Genomic DNA, 17981 nt, shown 5'->3' on the forward strand with positions numbered 1-17981 from the left:
CTATACTGTGCTATACGTGCATATATACATACATACATACATACATACATACATACATACATACATACATACATACATACATACATACATACATACATACATACATACATACATACATACATACATACATACATACATACATACATACATACATACATACATACATACATACATACATACATACATACATACATACATACATACACACATACATACATACATACATACATACATACATTCATAGATACATATATTTTCTAACTAAAACAAGTATTAGTTTATAAAACAATGTTTATTTCAAATTTTTTTTAGTTTGCTTTTTTAAGTGCGGGATTTTCTGGGGTAAAATAACCCGGGTTTTCACTAAATCTTTGTTTTACATAAAATAATTTTCAAATTTCTTCATTTTTTTTGCATATTACCATTTTATGATAATTTGTGCAATTTTATCATTTTTATCATATCATTTTTATCAAAATCAAAATAGTCTATTAGACTTTTATGAGTTGCTTTGCTCATTGTTGATTTTTTTTTTTTTATTTAGTTTTATTTATAGTTACTTCAAGTTATAAGGCCGGGTGAATAAAAATGAGCAATTGCTTTTACTCAGTAATTGGTCAGCTTTACGTGAATAAAAACTTCATTAATTTTTTTTAACTTTTTATTTACGTAAAGCTGAACAATTACTGAGTTAATTGCTTAACTTTACGAAAAAAAAATTTAAGCCAAACTCCTTAGTTTTTATTCACGTAAAGCTGATCAATTACTGAGTAAAAGCAATCGCTCATTTTTATTCACCTGGCCTATAGTAAAGTTAATTAAAGTAAGTTCAATTCCTAGAATATAGTTTGAAATTATTCCAATTAAATTCGTAATTGTTGCTGTTAAATAATAATTGTTGCAATTAAGTGCATAACTGTTGGAATAAAATACATAATTCTGAAAACCAAATACATAACTGCACAAAAAAAATTAAGCAAATATTTGGAACAACTTAATATTTAACTTGAACTCTTTTTAACAAAGTTTATCTTCCGCTCTTTGAAAGCATTTTGCGATATCATGTTCTGCAATATTTAACTGTTCAATGTTTTCCGCGATGTTCGACTATTCGACAATGATCTCTTAAAACTTGTTTTTAGACTAAGAACTAATCAGACTTATTTTAAGATATCTCTTAACAATTGAATTTACAATTTGGTACAAAAAATAATACAGAGTGTCCTTCCATGGCTTTTGCTGCTAATCTTTTACGGTGCGCATTTGACACAGGGTGTCTTGTTTGTCTGCGTACGATTTTTGGTTATGGTATCAAAGAAATATTATATAAACTAGATGTCTATCTTGCGGGATTTTATTGGACGAAAAATGAAGCCGCTTTTTTTTTGTTTATAAATATAGTAAAAAGGGCGAAAGCTTAAGCGGATATGTGGAATAAAAGTTAAAAACTCAAGTCAAAAGTTCCCAATAAATTAAAGATAACGTTTTAATAATTGTAAAATACTTATAAATGTTTTTATTTTAAGCCTATATTAATTAAAAAATTTTATAATTCAAAAAAATGCTTCAAAAGCGTCAGTCGTTTTACTTTTCTATAAAAAAACTTTAATCCCTTTCTAATCGAAAATAAATTTAGGAATCATAAATTATTACTTTACGAGTATTCTAATTTCCTCCTAATACTTTTGCATAGTATTTATATTTAAAATATATTTTTTTCGTTCAAGAAAAGGAAACTTAATAATATTTGTGTACAAATTTAATCCGCCATTTGCAAATTTAATCAGCCATTTTGAAAAAGGGCAAAAGCGGCTTCACTTTTTGGATCGAAGTTAGACATCTAGTTTATATAATATATCACGGTATAGTTTCAATAGGCTCGCCCGTATCAAATAAAGATAAAAGTGGCCACGAGATGTACTATCATTACGATATTAAAAAATTTATTGAAATGTTGAAGGAAATAAATATGACATTGCGCATTTTGTTTTAACAAGCTTTCAAACATTTACTTATTATAAACAATAGTTAAAAATTAAAAATAAATCAAAGATTGAGAACAAAAATTTTAGTAGAGAGGACGCATTTTATAATTAATGACGAGCTTTTAACCACGTAGCATCCACACATATTAAAAATAAAATATATTAATCTTTAATTTTTGTAAAGTTTATTTTAGCAACAAAAATTTATTGTTTAATAAACATAAGCGTTATTCAAATTTGATGTGTTTTTATTGTTTGTATATATATATAAATATATATATATATAAATATATATATATATATATATATATATATATATATATATATATATATATATATATATATATATATATATATATATATATATATATATATATATATATATATATATATATATATATATATATATATATATATATACACACAAAATTTTTCAATCTGCTTTGAAATTTGATTTGTTTTTTATTTAAAATTTGCAGTTCCTAGTTTTATTTCAAAAAAAAAAAAAATAAATACATCAGTAGTATCACCTAGAAAATTTGTTCAATAAAAAGTTGAGTCGAATTTCAATTTTTTTATTATTGATTTTGTGGAATGACTATATAACTAAATAGATTTTGGGCTGTGGCTATATAACAAAATAGCTCAAACATAACTCTAATTTTAAAAATATTAACTTAATTTAAACTATTTAACACAAAACTAACTGTTGCGTTAAAGCAGTCAATTTTGCTTAACTGTTGTAACAGTAGCTATATTAAAAAAAAAATAAACCGAATGAAACGCATTAGCCGGATGAAAGATGTGAAAAATCTAATCCTATCCAGATTTTAAAGCCTTAAAAGGTTAAAGCATGTTTTAACAATAAACAAATGGAAAATTTAAGACACATATTTAAGTGAAATGTAGAAATAAATAAATAAAATAAATAATTTTTTAAAAGAATTGAAAAAAATATTGCTAACTAGAAAATTATTTTAGCTTGCATACACACACAAAAAAAATTCGAAATTAATTTTTTTTAGCATTTTGATAAGCTTTCAGTAAATAGAGAATAACAAATTGATTTTAGTAAATAGAGAATAACAAATTGATGAATTTCAATGAATCCAAGTAAAATCACTTTAGACGCTAACAACTTCAATTGGACTTTAAACTATACAGGCTTCGATTCAAAACTCATTTTATTTTATTCACCTTACGAGAGCAGCTGTGCAAAAAATCGAAGCACTATCAATTTTAACAATTTTAATTGATTTATTTGTTGCATGTAGATTTTAATAATGACGGTTTTGTAAACATTACAAGTTTGTTGGTAAATTAAGTAAAAATTAGAACAATTATAATTAATTGAGAAGCTTACAAGATACAAGATGGGCTTTTTAGATATGTTACTAAAATTAGACGAAGATGTGCGCAGAGGTCTTTCCCATTCACAGCACATAATGCTTTTAGGTATTTTGCTTTATTTGGCTCGTTATTGCGCAACTGCATGTTACGACGAAAAAGGACAGGCAATTACTTGTATAACTTCTCCAATTAATGCTGCATTTAAACGTAAACTAGATGCTACTAACACATGTGGTTCACCTCCCGAAGGGTTTTGTTATATAGGTCCAGAAAGAGCTTGCGAGATATGTGACGCATCTGACCCAGCTAACAGCCACCCGGTTGAAAATATTAATGATGCTGTTGCTAATAGCAAAATAACCTGGTGGCAGTCACAAACATGGTGGCAGTCAAACCAAAATGGAATTTCCAGGATGTTTGAACCATTAAAAGTTAACATTACACTTACAATAGGCAAGAGTTATTTAATTAGCGGAGGAGTATATGTGACTTTTTATACAGAGAGACCAAAGCAAATGGTAATAGAACGTTCAAGGGACTTTGGAAAAACATGGGATGTATATCAGTTTTATGCAAAGAACTGCCGGTCAGCATACAATCTTCAACCAGATCCAGAAATAAATCCTCGAGATCCATTTAAACCAATTTGTTCTCAGCAATACAGTGGAGAGTTCCCTCGTAGCGGCGGTGTTGTTCATTTTGATCCTCGAACTCGCTACACACCTAAAGATTACTACAATAAAAGTGTTAGTTTATACTTAGAAGCCACAAATATTCGGTTACGTTTAGAATATCCAGGAACAGACGGACGAGAGTTTATAAATGAGGAGACAACACTTAGCCAATATTATTATGCAATTAGTGAGATACGTGTTGACGCAAGATGTAACTGCAATGGTCATTCAGAGTTTTGTGATTTTCAAGATGGTGTTGAAAAATGTGATTGTAATCATAACACCATGGGAGATGACTGTAGTATGTGTTTGCCCATGTTTAGTAACAGGTTATGGATGCCCGGAAATTTAACTCATGCAAATCCTTGCGAGAGTACGCTTGTTTGTTTGTTTAATGTTTTTTATTCTAATTATAAGCTATTTATAAAAAAATGTTGAACGTTTTTTAGAATGTAATTGCAACGAACACACTACAACCTGTGTTTACAGTGACCTTTTGCGAACAGGAGTCTGTCAAAATTGTCAACATAATACGCGCGGTGTTAAATGTGACCGATGCATTGATGGTTACTATAGAAACATTTCAAGAGACTTATGGGACGAAAATGTCTGTATTCGTAAGTAAATATATATATATTTTTTTAATTTTTATATAAGAGTTGTAAAGAACAAGGAAGTCAAGTGATAATTTGAAATGCCGATCAACCGACAGGTTTTTCTGGACGGTAAAATTTCTAAAGGCCATACTTTTATTTGGGTTGTTGAACCATTTAAACCTGAGTATGAACCAAAAAGTGTGCAGTTTGCTAAGATAGTTGAATTTTATTGCCAATGTTCTTTAAATTTTTTACTAATGTTCTCTTAATTTATTTTTAAGTCTATTATACCTTAAAATTTAATAAAAAACTTTTAACTTGATTTTTCAACGCCAAATTATATAATAAATTAACACCTTCTTGGGAGCAAAAAAAAAGCTAAACTCTCCTTAGCAAACTGATGCAAGTGTCTTCTAGATAAATTTTATTTTGCTTATGTGAATTTTTTAAAGACTTTTTGAAACTATACTCAGCAATGCAACAATTATTTTAAATTCAACTAAAATGAAAGTTAAGTTGCTTACTTAGTTAATGACCTCAATTTTTGAGCCCATACGTCAAGTTTTTTTGAATAAAGTCGCTAAATCTAAAGTGGCTAGTTTGCGCTACGGTAGTTATGCATTTGATTTTTGTAACATTGCGTAACATATTTTGGGATATTGAATTTTAGAATGATCATTTTGAATTATGCTTACAACATATGCTTACAACATATGCTTACAACATATGCTTACAACATATGCTTACAACATTTAGTATACTAAAACTGTTAATGTGTACTTGTACTCTTTTGCTATAGCAAAACAGTTAACGTACAAACTTTTGGACCAAACTAAAGAGCTAAAATTTTGAGTCCAGCAAACAAATTTTGGCTTAACCAGTTGAAATGTTGAAGAGCAGCTCACTGAAGTAAAGCAGCCGCTGAAATGGTAATAAAGAAAAAAAAGTGTCTATATCGTATAACTTTAAGACTAAAAAATTAAAATCCATGGCTATTTTAAGTAAAAGTACCTTTTTAAGTTATTGAAAGGATATCATTACATTCCATTAATATTGTTATGTTCGTTTCTATAGATAACTGATCAATGTTCAACAACGACATAAAAAATTGCACCTAACTCAAATCAAAACTGATTAGAGTAATTCAAATAGTACTTAAATGAGTGGTTCTTCTATGGAAAGTTTATTTAGTTAGGTCAATTGGTCAATTTGAATACAAAGATAATTCTGGTTTTTATTCCTAAAAATAGAAATAAAATAAAAATAGTTAAAAAAAGTTAATACAAAAACTTTAAAGCAGTCAATGCTTATTAGGATTTTTTGTTGTTGTTGTTGTGTTGTTGTTGCTGTTTAACAATAAATAACCAACATATATATACGAGAAAAAAATAAAAATATGTCCGTAGAAACAAAAAAGACAGTAACATCTTGTCAACTTGTTTTTGTATATACAATAAAAAATAAAACTGTTCTTTTCTACAATGATCTTTATAAAATAAAGAGTTAAACAGACAGGAGCTCAAAGAAGATGAAAATGACAATACGTCATCGCAATCTTTTCATAGAGCCCCTTTATACATTTTTAATAGAATATAGATATTAAATTAAAAACTCTAATGGGCATAAAACAGCTGCGCTAATCAGTAAATCAAAAAAAGATCAAATAAAATAAATACTAAAATAGTTAAAATTACTTGGTGATCCCTTTAAGCACAAATGATTATCAATTTTTAAACATTTCCTTTTTTAATAGAAACTTAAATGAACTCAATGACTTTGCCATACATTTGAATCCTTTTTGATAACTATTCCATATATATTTGATCCTCGATATGCAATGCTATATTCCGCATATTTATTAAAGTTTTGAGGCAGTTTATATGAGTTACTAATATTTGCTCTCAGATAATAGTTTTCATTTATGTTTATTTCAAACTTTTTATTAAAGTTTGCAGGAAAGAGATTATTATTGAATCGATACATAAAAATTAAATGCTGATTTTAAAAACATCCATCATTTTCATATCTTTCATTATAGGTTTGGCGTGTTCACGCTTATTTTTAGAGTACATGATTCTGCTAGCATGCTTTTGTAGACTATACATTTTTTTAAGTTTTGATGGTTGCGTACTCGCCCATGTTATGTTTGCATAGCTGATGAAGCAATGAATTAGTTTAAAATATATTAGTTTGAGACTTTGTTTATTGATATATGAGCAAACTCGATACATCATACCAATTATATTAGTGATTTTAGATTGAATATATCTTATTTGAAGAAGCCAGGATAAATTCTTATCAACAAAAACTCCCAAGAATCTAATACTGGCTTGTTTTTTAATTAAGTTATCATTTAAGATAAGGTCAGGCAACTTAAGAGGAAGATTTTCTTCTTGTGTTTTTTTATGGAATAATATATAGTTTGTTTTTTCTGAGTTAAATAATCATGGGGTTAAGTTAGGTTTTTTAGGGTTTAGCCTTCTTGAGATTTTTCTAAAAAGGACCGGGAAGGGAGAATTTTTCAGGGCTAATAAATATATGATAAAAATTAATTTTTTTAGGTGAATAAAGAAAATAAAAGAACTTAAATTATTTTAATGAAAAAAAAAAATCAACAGTTATACTGGAAGACAACAATTTCTAACATCTTACAAGTTTGATGTCAACTTTACAACTTTCTTACATTTAAAACCAATTTTTAAAAAATGTTTTAGTAACTTAAAAATTAAAAACTATAATAAAAACTTATTTTTTATTAAAAAAACACATGTTTATTTTAATTTAAAATAAACATTGTTAAATTAAATTTTTTTTGTTAACATCGACTATAAACCACGTTTTGTAAATGCAACTCATTTTAGGAAAGCTGCACGTAGCAGTGGATCCAATGAATGGATCCAGTGGATCCAATAAAGAAACATTAGCATTAAAAAGAGGATAGTAGAGTGAGAAGTACAAATAGACAGGTGTCTAGAGGATAATTAGGATTACTTTTATATTCACAAACTTTTTATTATTTAATTCAAAATCACTTGCAAATAATATAGTTGTGTTTTAGGAAGGGTAATTGCGGTGGTAATACTATAAAACACCTTATTTATAACAATGGTTTTACGGAGCATTAATATTAAATGAGTAAATTGAAAGAGTAAATACAAACAATGTCATCTATTAAGCCTTAATATTAAATGAGTAAACTTTGGCATATCTGATGCTCTGTTTTTGTGCTGTATATGCCCAACTGTCTTCTTTAAAATCAGAATTTGAATAATGGCATTTTTATTAGAAATTTGATTACGTAAAATGATTATTTGATAAGATAGCTCTTCTTTTTTTAGCTTTAAGTTCAAACTCTGATCATTTAGTTGCCTGATTGGTCGGATTTTAAGTTGCCTGATTGGTCAAATTGTCTCGTCTTTATGAGCAATTATTTGATTTAGATTAGTTTAAACTCATGCATCTTTAACTCACTTTTACTCTTAACTCCACTAAATCAATTTTATTCCTTTCCATATTTTTCCAACACAACTATTTTTTGCATAAGCGCTTTTTTTTTTTTTGAGGGCGAAGGAGGGGGGGGGAGGTTAACTGGCCAAGGAGTTTAGTCTCTTAATCTAGACAGTAGTGAATGCAAAAGCATAGATGCTGAAAGACCAGGAGAAGAGTATAAAAAAGCACATGTTTAAGTGGAAACAATTAGCTCAATCATATTTAGACGTATCTGATGTGAGCATAAAACTTCCAATGGAGTTTCTAAGGAAAAAAATTCTTAAGTGAAGATTTACTATGTTAGAAAACAAACCATTGCAGACTTTTTGTCGAACTATATTAAAAACTATTGAAGACGATCAAAAACTTGGGAAGAAACTAAAAAACAAACTATTGAAATGCTTTTTATTGGAAGGCACTTCATAATAGTAGGTATACCAACAGTTGAGGAAGCCGACTTAAAAAACTTTTAAAACTTTACGATGTTCCTTGATACGGTTGTTTTTTTTTTGTATACATTGATACTGCTATTTACTAAGCAAGATTTTTGTCATACTTTTCTTGATGTTGACTTTAGATGTTGGGAACTCACTATCTTGGTCTTATATTTGCTGAACATTTAAAAATAATTAATGTAAAGCATGTATTTTAAGATATACCTGATCAGAGGCAATTGACGTATGTCGTGTGGGTGGTGGTGGTGGTGGTGGGGTGACATCTCCCCAAAACAGGTGATTTTGAAGTTATAGTTAGTTTTTTAAGGACCCAGTTAGTACTTTTTAAGGATTCACCTCCTCCTCATTTTATTTGTGGAACCGCCTCTGTACCTGATATGAAAAAGGTTTTCCAGATACTCTCATTGTAGATAATTTAACATTATACTTTTCTTCGACATTTTAAAAATTCAAAACAGATGTACAAAATTTATTAATATTATTTAAAGCTTCAAGCTATAAATAGTTATAAAGAGTAAAATAAATTTAACAAAGACTTTAAGATTACTTAAGGGTTACTGTAAAACAAATGTTTAGTAATAGATTTCCTGTTACAATCAAAAATATAACTAAAAGGAAATCTAAGAGATTATTTATTAAATTTTTAGACAAATTTATTTTTCTTGTAAAGTGTTGTGAGAATGCCCATAATGTTTAGGTTGGCGTGAAACAATTTTAAATTATTTACATATTCATTACCAACGCCATTCTGTCGTATGGTCTGATACCTGTCTTTGTCGAATTACAAATGTTGGGTCAAAATTTTTGGCTTGCTTTTTTACGGCAAGTTAAGAATATACACACATTAGGTCGATTTTACATTCTTTTTAGAAGACGGCTCATGAGCTAGTTAAGTGCAACTTAATACAACTAAAAATTTGATAAAAATTTTAGCTTTCCATTACGCACCAATTTTTTAGGAAACTACACCCATAATATGACGGGGCTCTATATATCTGAAAAAAAAAAACAACAACCTTGGATTTAAGATGACGTGAAACCGTATATTGATTTAAAAAAAAATTAAGATATATGGTTTGAAAAAGTTGTTTGAAAAACTATAGCAAAAAAACGCCAAAAAAGTGAAACAATTTTTTTGATAAAAGTAAAATATTTTTTTTGATAAAAGTCGGCAAAAATTTTTTTTTGTGCCAACTTTTATAAAAAAAAATATGGAATACAGTAAACTCCCAGTTATTCGAACCTCCTAGGGGAATAAGAATTTACTTCGAATAACTGAAAATTCTCATTAAAATGACTTATTTCAAGTTACAATAAATTTCTTTTTTTAATTTTTATTTTAGGTTCCTTAAAAAGTCCTAACGGTCTTATTACGTGGCACTAAGGAATAGCATTTAATTAAGAAGTTCACGACTCCTTCTTTATCGATAACGGAAAACATGCCCAGAGCTCGCCTTGAACACTGGGCCTAACTTCAAGAACCCAAACTATTGCGCTACGTCTACTAAATTTCAATTTCAACAAAAATAGAGAGTAAAAATCTATATTGACGTAATTGTCAACAGCTAATTCTTCATCTAATAAACCACAATTTATAAGATGAAGAATTAGCAGTTGACAATTACGTCAATATAGATTTTGGAGTAAAGAGGTAAAAGTTAAGTTTTGTCTCTTTACCCCAAATTGACTAGACTCTTAATGATGATTATTTTTTTTTATACTTAATACAGTAAACTAAAGTGTTTTGAGGAACTCTAACTTTTTGGCTACATTCTTTTTAGTTTGACTTTTTTCCAAATATTTAAAAGCAAGATATTTATCATTGATAATTTGTACTGCCTTCTTTTGCGTAGACCGCCGAGTTGAAGTTTTCACTGCACTACGTTTAATGCGTTCAATTTTTTTTATATTTTAGTTTTTATACATATGAGAAGCCTAGAGATTTTGAGAAAATAGTGAAAAACTAAATTTCTCTCAGTTGTGCTTCAACAGAAATTGATATTTTCGTTGTTCATTTTTATGACCAAATGTTTTTAATTAGGTTAATATTTGAATAGATTATAGATTTTAGAATATAGAATGTGGAAATAAAGTTAACTAAAAAATTTTTTTTTGTGATTTTTGCGAGTTTTGCAGTTGGGTTCCTTGTAAATACATTTATATATTTTGATTACATTCGATAAAGTTATATTTCAAAATGCAATGCAATGAACCGAAGAAAAACTTCGTATAGCTGACGGGGTGTTACTCAAGGGAAGCAAAAAATTACTTTCGAATTACGAAATATCGAAAAAACAAAATTTTGAATGGCTGCATTGAATAACTGATGGATATAATGGGTCGTCCAAAAAGTACGTACACTCATAGGGGGGAGATCTTCAAAAAGCATACGAAGACGTAAGGGGGAGGGGGGAGAGGAGGAGGAGAAGGGTTCAATTTAAAATTACGTACTTTGATTTTCTAATTTATCAAAATTAACCAGCTAATCAATAGAAAAGTTAAAATTCCGACTAAAGATCCTAGTTACTAGTTTGCCAACATAAAAATATGTATGGTAAAGGGAGTAGAGTTTCCCTCTATGCACACACTTGCATGGGCGCCCGCAGGTTTTTTTAATGTTTCAGATAGGAGACTTGTACACATTGTGCAAGCTCTAAACTTAAGTATGTTTATACCTATGCCAAATGAGGAGGCCTTGCAAAATATTGGGATGGCGGAAGCCTGGGAACAAAAAAGCCCTAAAACACTTGCCCCTCTGCCCAAACATGAGGGCACTAATGTAGTAAAATTTTCAAATTTACTATCTAAAACTAAATATAAATTTATTGACAGATTTTAAATTTTGTAGAAAAATTTTGTAAATAGCAAAAGTTATGATCTTACAAATTTTCAAACATCTCTCCCCACCCCCCCCAAAAAAATGTTATTGTAAATTGGTGTAAATTTTGCATGGTCATAACTTTTGTATTTGTAAAGGGGTGGCATTTGTGCCCATAGACACATGCCACATGCCTTATATACTGCCTGAAAAAACGTCCGTCTAAATATATAGTATAGTTTATTTTCATTTGATTTGTCAATAAAACAAAAAATAATACAGCACCCTTGACCGGGAATGGAACTCCGGTTTCCAATTTCGAAGTCTTTAACATTTACCTCTCGACCAAGCAAACACATTAGCAAATTGTTACTTAGCTTTAATAAAATTAATATTTGTATATATATTTGAAAACGTTTTTTAAATTGGTATCCTGTGGCACAAACAAAGGGCTTTGGGTTCGTATAAATCTAAGGTTCTCCTCCACCTTTTTTATTTTCCATTAAACTTTTTTATCGTAAAAAAAAAGTTTGGGGGGGGGGGGGTGTTTGAAAACGTACGTACTTTTTAAGGGGGGTGGGGACTTAAAAGTATACGCATAGCAACATGGGGGAGGGGAGAGGTTAAATTTCAAAATTTTTGGCGTTCGTACTTTATGGACGACCTAAGCATGAGTTTGTAGAGGAAAATTCACGGGGAATGAAAATTACTTCGAATAAGCGGGAAATTTGAATAAGTTCCAGGAGCATCGCGAGCATACTATATTATTATCGAATAAATTTAAAAATAAGAAACTTTTTAAAAACATGATTTTTATACTATGATATACTACAAAAATTAGCTCTCCTCAAAAAACAAAACCTATTATTTATTTCAGTGAGTATAACATTGCAAAGACATTAAATACTCGTAGTGATGTAGCGCAAATATAACATTTTTTTAGAAATGAAATGATGAATAAGCATTAATTTCTGGTATAAAGTATGATCTACATTACCAGTTTGGATGGGATTTTCCCTTGTAATTGTTCCCTTATATATACGAGCTCATCTGGTCATAGATAAAAAATGCTACCCTTAACAATTGTGGCTTTCTCATAGCCATCAGTCACAACTTGCATTAATTTCTCTGAAAATTGCTCCCTTCATACTCTACAATTAAAAAGTCATCCTTTTCCAGAGTATTTGTATGTTTATCTGAAGAATCTTCATACCAGTCAGAATCTTCACTATTGCTAAGCAGGAATGGAAATCAATAATTCTTTATACCGTTTCTTGATTTTTTGCTTACTTTTCCTTTTATTCCTTCTCACTCTAATTCATTTTCTCTTCTTTCTTTTCTTTTAAGCTGTTCTTCCTTATTCAAAAAATAAAAATAATGGCCTAATAAATCATAAAAACATAAAACATGCATATTACAATGAGTTTAGATAAACAAAGGAATTTAGAAGTAATTGACTGCCCTGGTCAATTACTAATTTTTTGAATTTTTCTGATTATTTTATTTAACTACCCTCATAACAACTTATTTTATTTGACATTACTGACCACCCTCATAACATGCATACTACAATTAGTTAAGATAAAAAAAAGAATTAAGGAGTAAAAATTAAGTAATTGTCAATTACTAAGTTTTTGAAGTTTTCTGATTATTTATTTGACAATTATTTGACCACCCTCATAACTGTTTACAGATAGACAGTAAATAACTTTTAGTTAGTATCAAAAATATCTATTTTGAACTTATTTAATATTAAAATTAAAGGTGTTTATCTTTTTAAACTAACCTTTATTGTGTGTCCTTAGCAAGTTGTGAAAGTTTAAAAAAAATTAGGCAAGTGCGTAGCTAATTAATATTGACTTGCAGCCATCCTTGTTCAAAACTGCCAAATGTTTGATGCATTTACGCATGAATAGCAAAATAGCAAGAGAGCAGTTTCTCCCTATTTTTAAAATCATTCTAACAGAGTAGGGTTTAATTTGCTTCTAAGTGGTTAGTTACTCCCTCATTTACCTTTGCCCAATAACTCTGTCCCAAAATCAACCTGGCCTAACGCATATAGAATTTGTATAATTATGAGCATATAAAATTTATATAAATTTTATTATAAATGCACAAAATATCATTAAACACCAAAATTATTGTAACTTCATATTTAATATTTTAAATTAAATATTTAGAATTTATTAGAATCTCAGAGAAAAATTTATTTTCAAATTTGTTCTATTATTTTAGAATTTTTGAAACTTTTATTTTACTAAATATTATCATAATTATATTTTTATTTTTGATAAAAGTATATTACAATAGATCTTGATACAAGAAAGTAAACATTAAACTTCACTGCAAAAACACAAATAGTCTTATAAAGTGTTCAAAATATTACTAAGAAATATAGGAAAAAAAAATTAACAAATTTGCTAATGTTATTAAAAATGGCATTATTGATACTATTAAAATAGATGTACAAACAATCACATTTATGAATTATTTATTACTTATATTATAAGCAATTATTACTAATATTAGTAGTAAAGTTTTAACAAAGTTGTTTAATGAACTTGCTTCAACTATTTCTAAAACAAAAACTAATTTAACCTGTTTAAATTAAATTAATTCTAAGTCAATATAATATGAATTAAATTACTTTTTAATTAAACTCTATGCAATTATTTAGCTTGTGATTGCTACCCACCTGGAATTACTGATGATGGAAAATGTTTGCAAAGCCCTACAGGGACACAACAACTAGGGCAGTGCAATTGTAAAAATGGTATATATGGGCGTCGTTGTGATCAATGTATACCTGGTAAATGGGGGTATAGCAAATTGAGTGATGGAGCTTGCATAGGTATTAGTATTGAATATTTTACACACAATTTATACAACAACTGCAACAAATATAACTATACACATATATATATACATGTATATATATACATATATATATATATACATATATATATATATATATATACATATATATATATATATATACATATATATATAAATATACATATATATATATATACATATATATATATATATATATATATATATATATATATATATATATATATATATATATATATATATAATATATATATATATATATATATATATATATATATATATATATATATATATATATATATATATATATATATATATATATATATATATATATATATATATATATATATATATATATGTAATTATTATGTTTGTTGTTAACCATGTCATTGTTGTTAACAATAGATGAAAAGAGCTTCATGAAGAAAATTGATACAATTTTTTTATACAGCCAGATATAAACTTCAATCAAAAAAAACTTTTTGATATGCGTATAAAGTCTTTCTTCTAATATTAACAACTCCCTTTATTTCTTTTTTCTATTTGTAATTTCACTTAGCAAAAATGTAACAATGCTTTAAAGTATTTTTTCCTTTTTTTTTTTTTCAACATTTAATATTTTATTTAGTATTTATATTTTTTTGTATGTTTGATTATAAAACTTTTTTTTTTATATATATGTTTAAGTTGTAAGTGTATTTTTAAAATTACAGATTGCTCATGTAATTCGTTGGGGACGCTAAATAGTAATCAGTTATGTGATCCATATACTGGGAACTGTTTTTGCAAGTCTTTTATTACTGGAAGAGCTTGTGATACTTGCAAAGATGGTTATTATATATTTCCAACATCAATCAAAAAAGACTGTGTGCCTTGCCCTTGCAATGTTGGTGGATCTTTTCCATCTTGCGATAAATCTTCTGGTATGTTTTGAGCTACTTTGTAATATATATTTTTTCATAAAGTCAACCCAACCTGGCTTTACATTCACAACAGTTTCATAAGTGAAAATTAAATTTTAAACTTTATAAAATGCAATTTTTTCTAAAGCTTTGCTTAAATACAATGAAATATTAGTTACTTTTATGGCCTTTATATTAGTTACTTTTATTTATATAATTTATATTTATTTATATTATATTATATTATTTATATTTATATTAGTTACTTTGATTTATATTAGTTATATTTATTTATATTACTTATAAAACTTATTTATATTTATATTAGTTACTTTTATGGTGTTACTTAGTGGATTTTTCTAAATTAAGAAATTTTATCTCGAATTTTTGTAGTAAAATTTAAAAAAAATTCATTGATTTTCTAATTTTTTATACTCTGATTTTCTATTTTATTATACAGGAGTTATCTTTTTCCGGATATATCTAGAATTCCAGATATTTCTTTTAACTTTTAGTTTTTCTGGATTTCCAAAATGTTTTTGTAAATACAAATTTAAATATATTTTTGTAGTATATTTGTTTTTTAACTTTTTAAGTCATATTCATACAGTAAATAAGAAAAATTACAAAAATATTAAGAATTCTAGCAGCTTAAAAAATCCTGAAATAAATTCCAGGTTTTTCAAATATGACCTGGATCATTGATTATACAACTTTTATGCAATGATAAGAGGTTTGCATTTGTATTAAAGGATTCTTAATAATTATTATTTAATCACACTTAATTATTGTATTATTGCATACAATTAAACAAGATATTTTTCAATAAACAAGAATATGTTTGTCGAAAAAGTAAATAATTAAAATATTTATAGTTCATTTTTTTCATTATTCTTGGTTTTTTTCTTCTTTTTCCAAGAAAACAATAAATAAATAATATAGTAGTAGTAATAATATTAGTTCATGCGTGACTTACCCAACAAGTATGTTTGTCATTTTATTGAACTTTGAATCACCTCTCTCACGGAGGTCCTTTAAAATGTGGAGATTGAATCAAAGTATTGATGAGCGTTCTTTTAAATTGAGGGCTCATCTATACAGTGGTTTTGGGAGGCATGAAAATAAAAACAACCACAAAAAAGTTGTCGATGTTTTAAGTTTAATTAAAAGAAACTTTTTCTTTTAGTTTTTGCATAATTCAGCTTTTGCAAAAGTTATATCTTAATTATGTATATAATTTATCTAGGCATTCTTCAACCATGCATACTTGTAATAAATGCTATGTGTTTATATCACTTAAGTGTTATATTTAAGTGCATATATATTATTTAAGTGTTGCAAAGAAAGTTAAAAGAAAGAATGTTTAACTTCTTGTTTTTAATCAAAAGTAACAAATATTTCTTTATTATATTATGTAGCAAAAGAACAATAGAAATCTTAAAACTACATTGAATTAATATATATATATATATATATATATATATATATATATATATATATATATATACATATATATATATATATATATATATATATATATATATATATATATATATATATATATATATATATATATATATATATATATATATAAATATATAAATTATGTTAGTGTATTCTACAAAGAGAGTGCTCAATGTTCTTAAAGAACACAGCAATAATAAATTAGTAAAAACACTTATCTAATTTTTTCTTTCTTCTACACAGTGTTTCTCCACCAGTAGGTTTATTAGGAACTGATGTTCTGAGTTCCTGATGAACCTACAGATGGAGAAACACTGTGTAGAAGAAAGAAAAATTAGACAAGTGTTTTTACTAATTTATATATATATATATATATATATATATATATATATATATATATATATATATATATATATATATATATATATATATATATATATATATATATATATATATATTTTGGATAAAGAATCGCTTGCGGATTTAAATTCTAAGATTTGTAGGATTATGCCAAAAAACACCTTAAAAGGCGTTATATGCAAAAATTGACGTTTTAAATATGTTCATATTTAATTTTTTTTTAAATTAACTGCATTTCTGAATGATTTAAGTTTATAATAACTTATAACAATTAAGCTAATTTTATAACAACTTGTTAACTATTTGAAAATTAAAAAAGTGAAACTTTTATTCTTATATTTACATAAGAATATCAAAATAAACATTATTTTTACAGTTTAAAACATTTTTAACATGGTTATGTATATTTAGGAAATCATTTTTAATTAAAAAATATCATCATAAGAATGGAAATAATGCCCTTTTCAAACATATGGTTTATGCATCTTCTTGCTAAGTAGTTTAGTTAAAATGCAGCTGTGTCGATTCTCGAATCCATAGACATATTGGGATGCTTCTGACACAAGTTTTACCGCTCGCTCAACACTCTGGGAGTGAGATGGAAAGTCAGGGATTTAAGGTTCAACATTATTGTCAATCATATATTGGATTTGCTCAATTGAAAAATTTTGTGTTGTTGGGGGCTCTGTAAATTTAGTATTGATGATGTCAAATAACTCATACCAATGATTAGCATTAAAATTAATTTCTGGAATTTTCTTCAAATTTGCTTCCAAACTTTTGTTGTTTACTCTATAAATATAAATCAAAGGCAATTACAACATTTTACGAGTCTTTTTTTTTAAATTTATTTTAGTTAATTATAAAAAAAATGCCTTTGCCTTAGAGCCAGTAAGATTTGAAAACCAAAGTTTCGTATATTGCTGTCATGATCTTTTAGCATAGCATAAAAAATATTTTCAGGTTTTAGACACAATGCGTTGTTTTTAATGTTTTTTTTAACAATATGTTTAACATCATTAAAGGGGAGATTAT

The 17981-nt window shown here is 26.9% G+C and overlaps 1 protein-coding gene across 1 annotated transcript in view; it reads left to right on the forward strand.

Moving 5' to 3' along the window:
* The first annotated feature begins 3154 nt into the window (after positions 1 to 3154).
* LOC100198511 (laminin subunit gamma-1) overlaps positions 3155 to 17981 on the forward strand; it is a 68493-nt gene continuing 53666 nt past the window's right edge. Inside the window, exons 1-4 of the mRNA XM_065790385.1 lie at positions 3155 to 4382; positions 4459 to 4626; positions 14045 to 14218; positions 14934 to 15143. Of these exons, the coding sequence (XP_065646457.1) occupies positions 3359 to 4382; positions 4459 to 4626; positions 14045 to 14218; positions 14934 to 15143 (1576 nt within the window). The 5' untranslated portion in view covers positions 3155 to 3358. The remainder of the gene's footprint in view (positions 4383 to 4458; positions 4627 to 14044; positions 14219 to 14933; positions 15144 to 17981) is intronic.

The sequence above is a fragment of the Hydra vulgaris genome, chromosome 02 (genome assembly GCF_038396675.1).
Source record: "Hydra vulgaris chromosome 02, alternate assembly HydraT2T_AEP".
NCBI lineage: Eukaryota > Metazoa > Cnidaria > Hydrozoa > Anthoathecata > Hydridae > Hydra > Hydra vulgaris.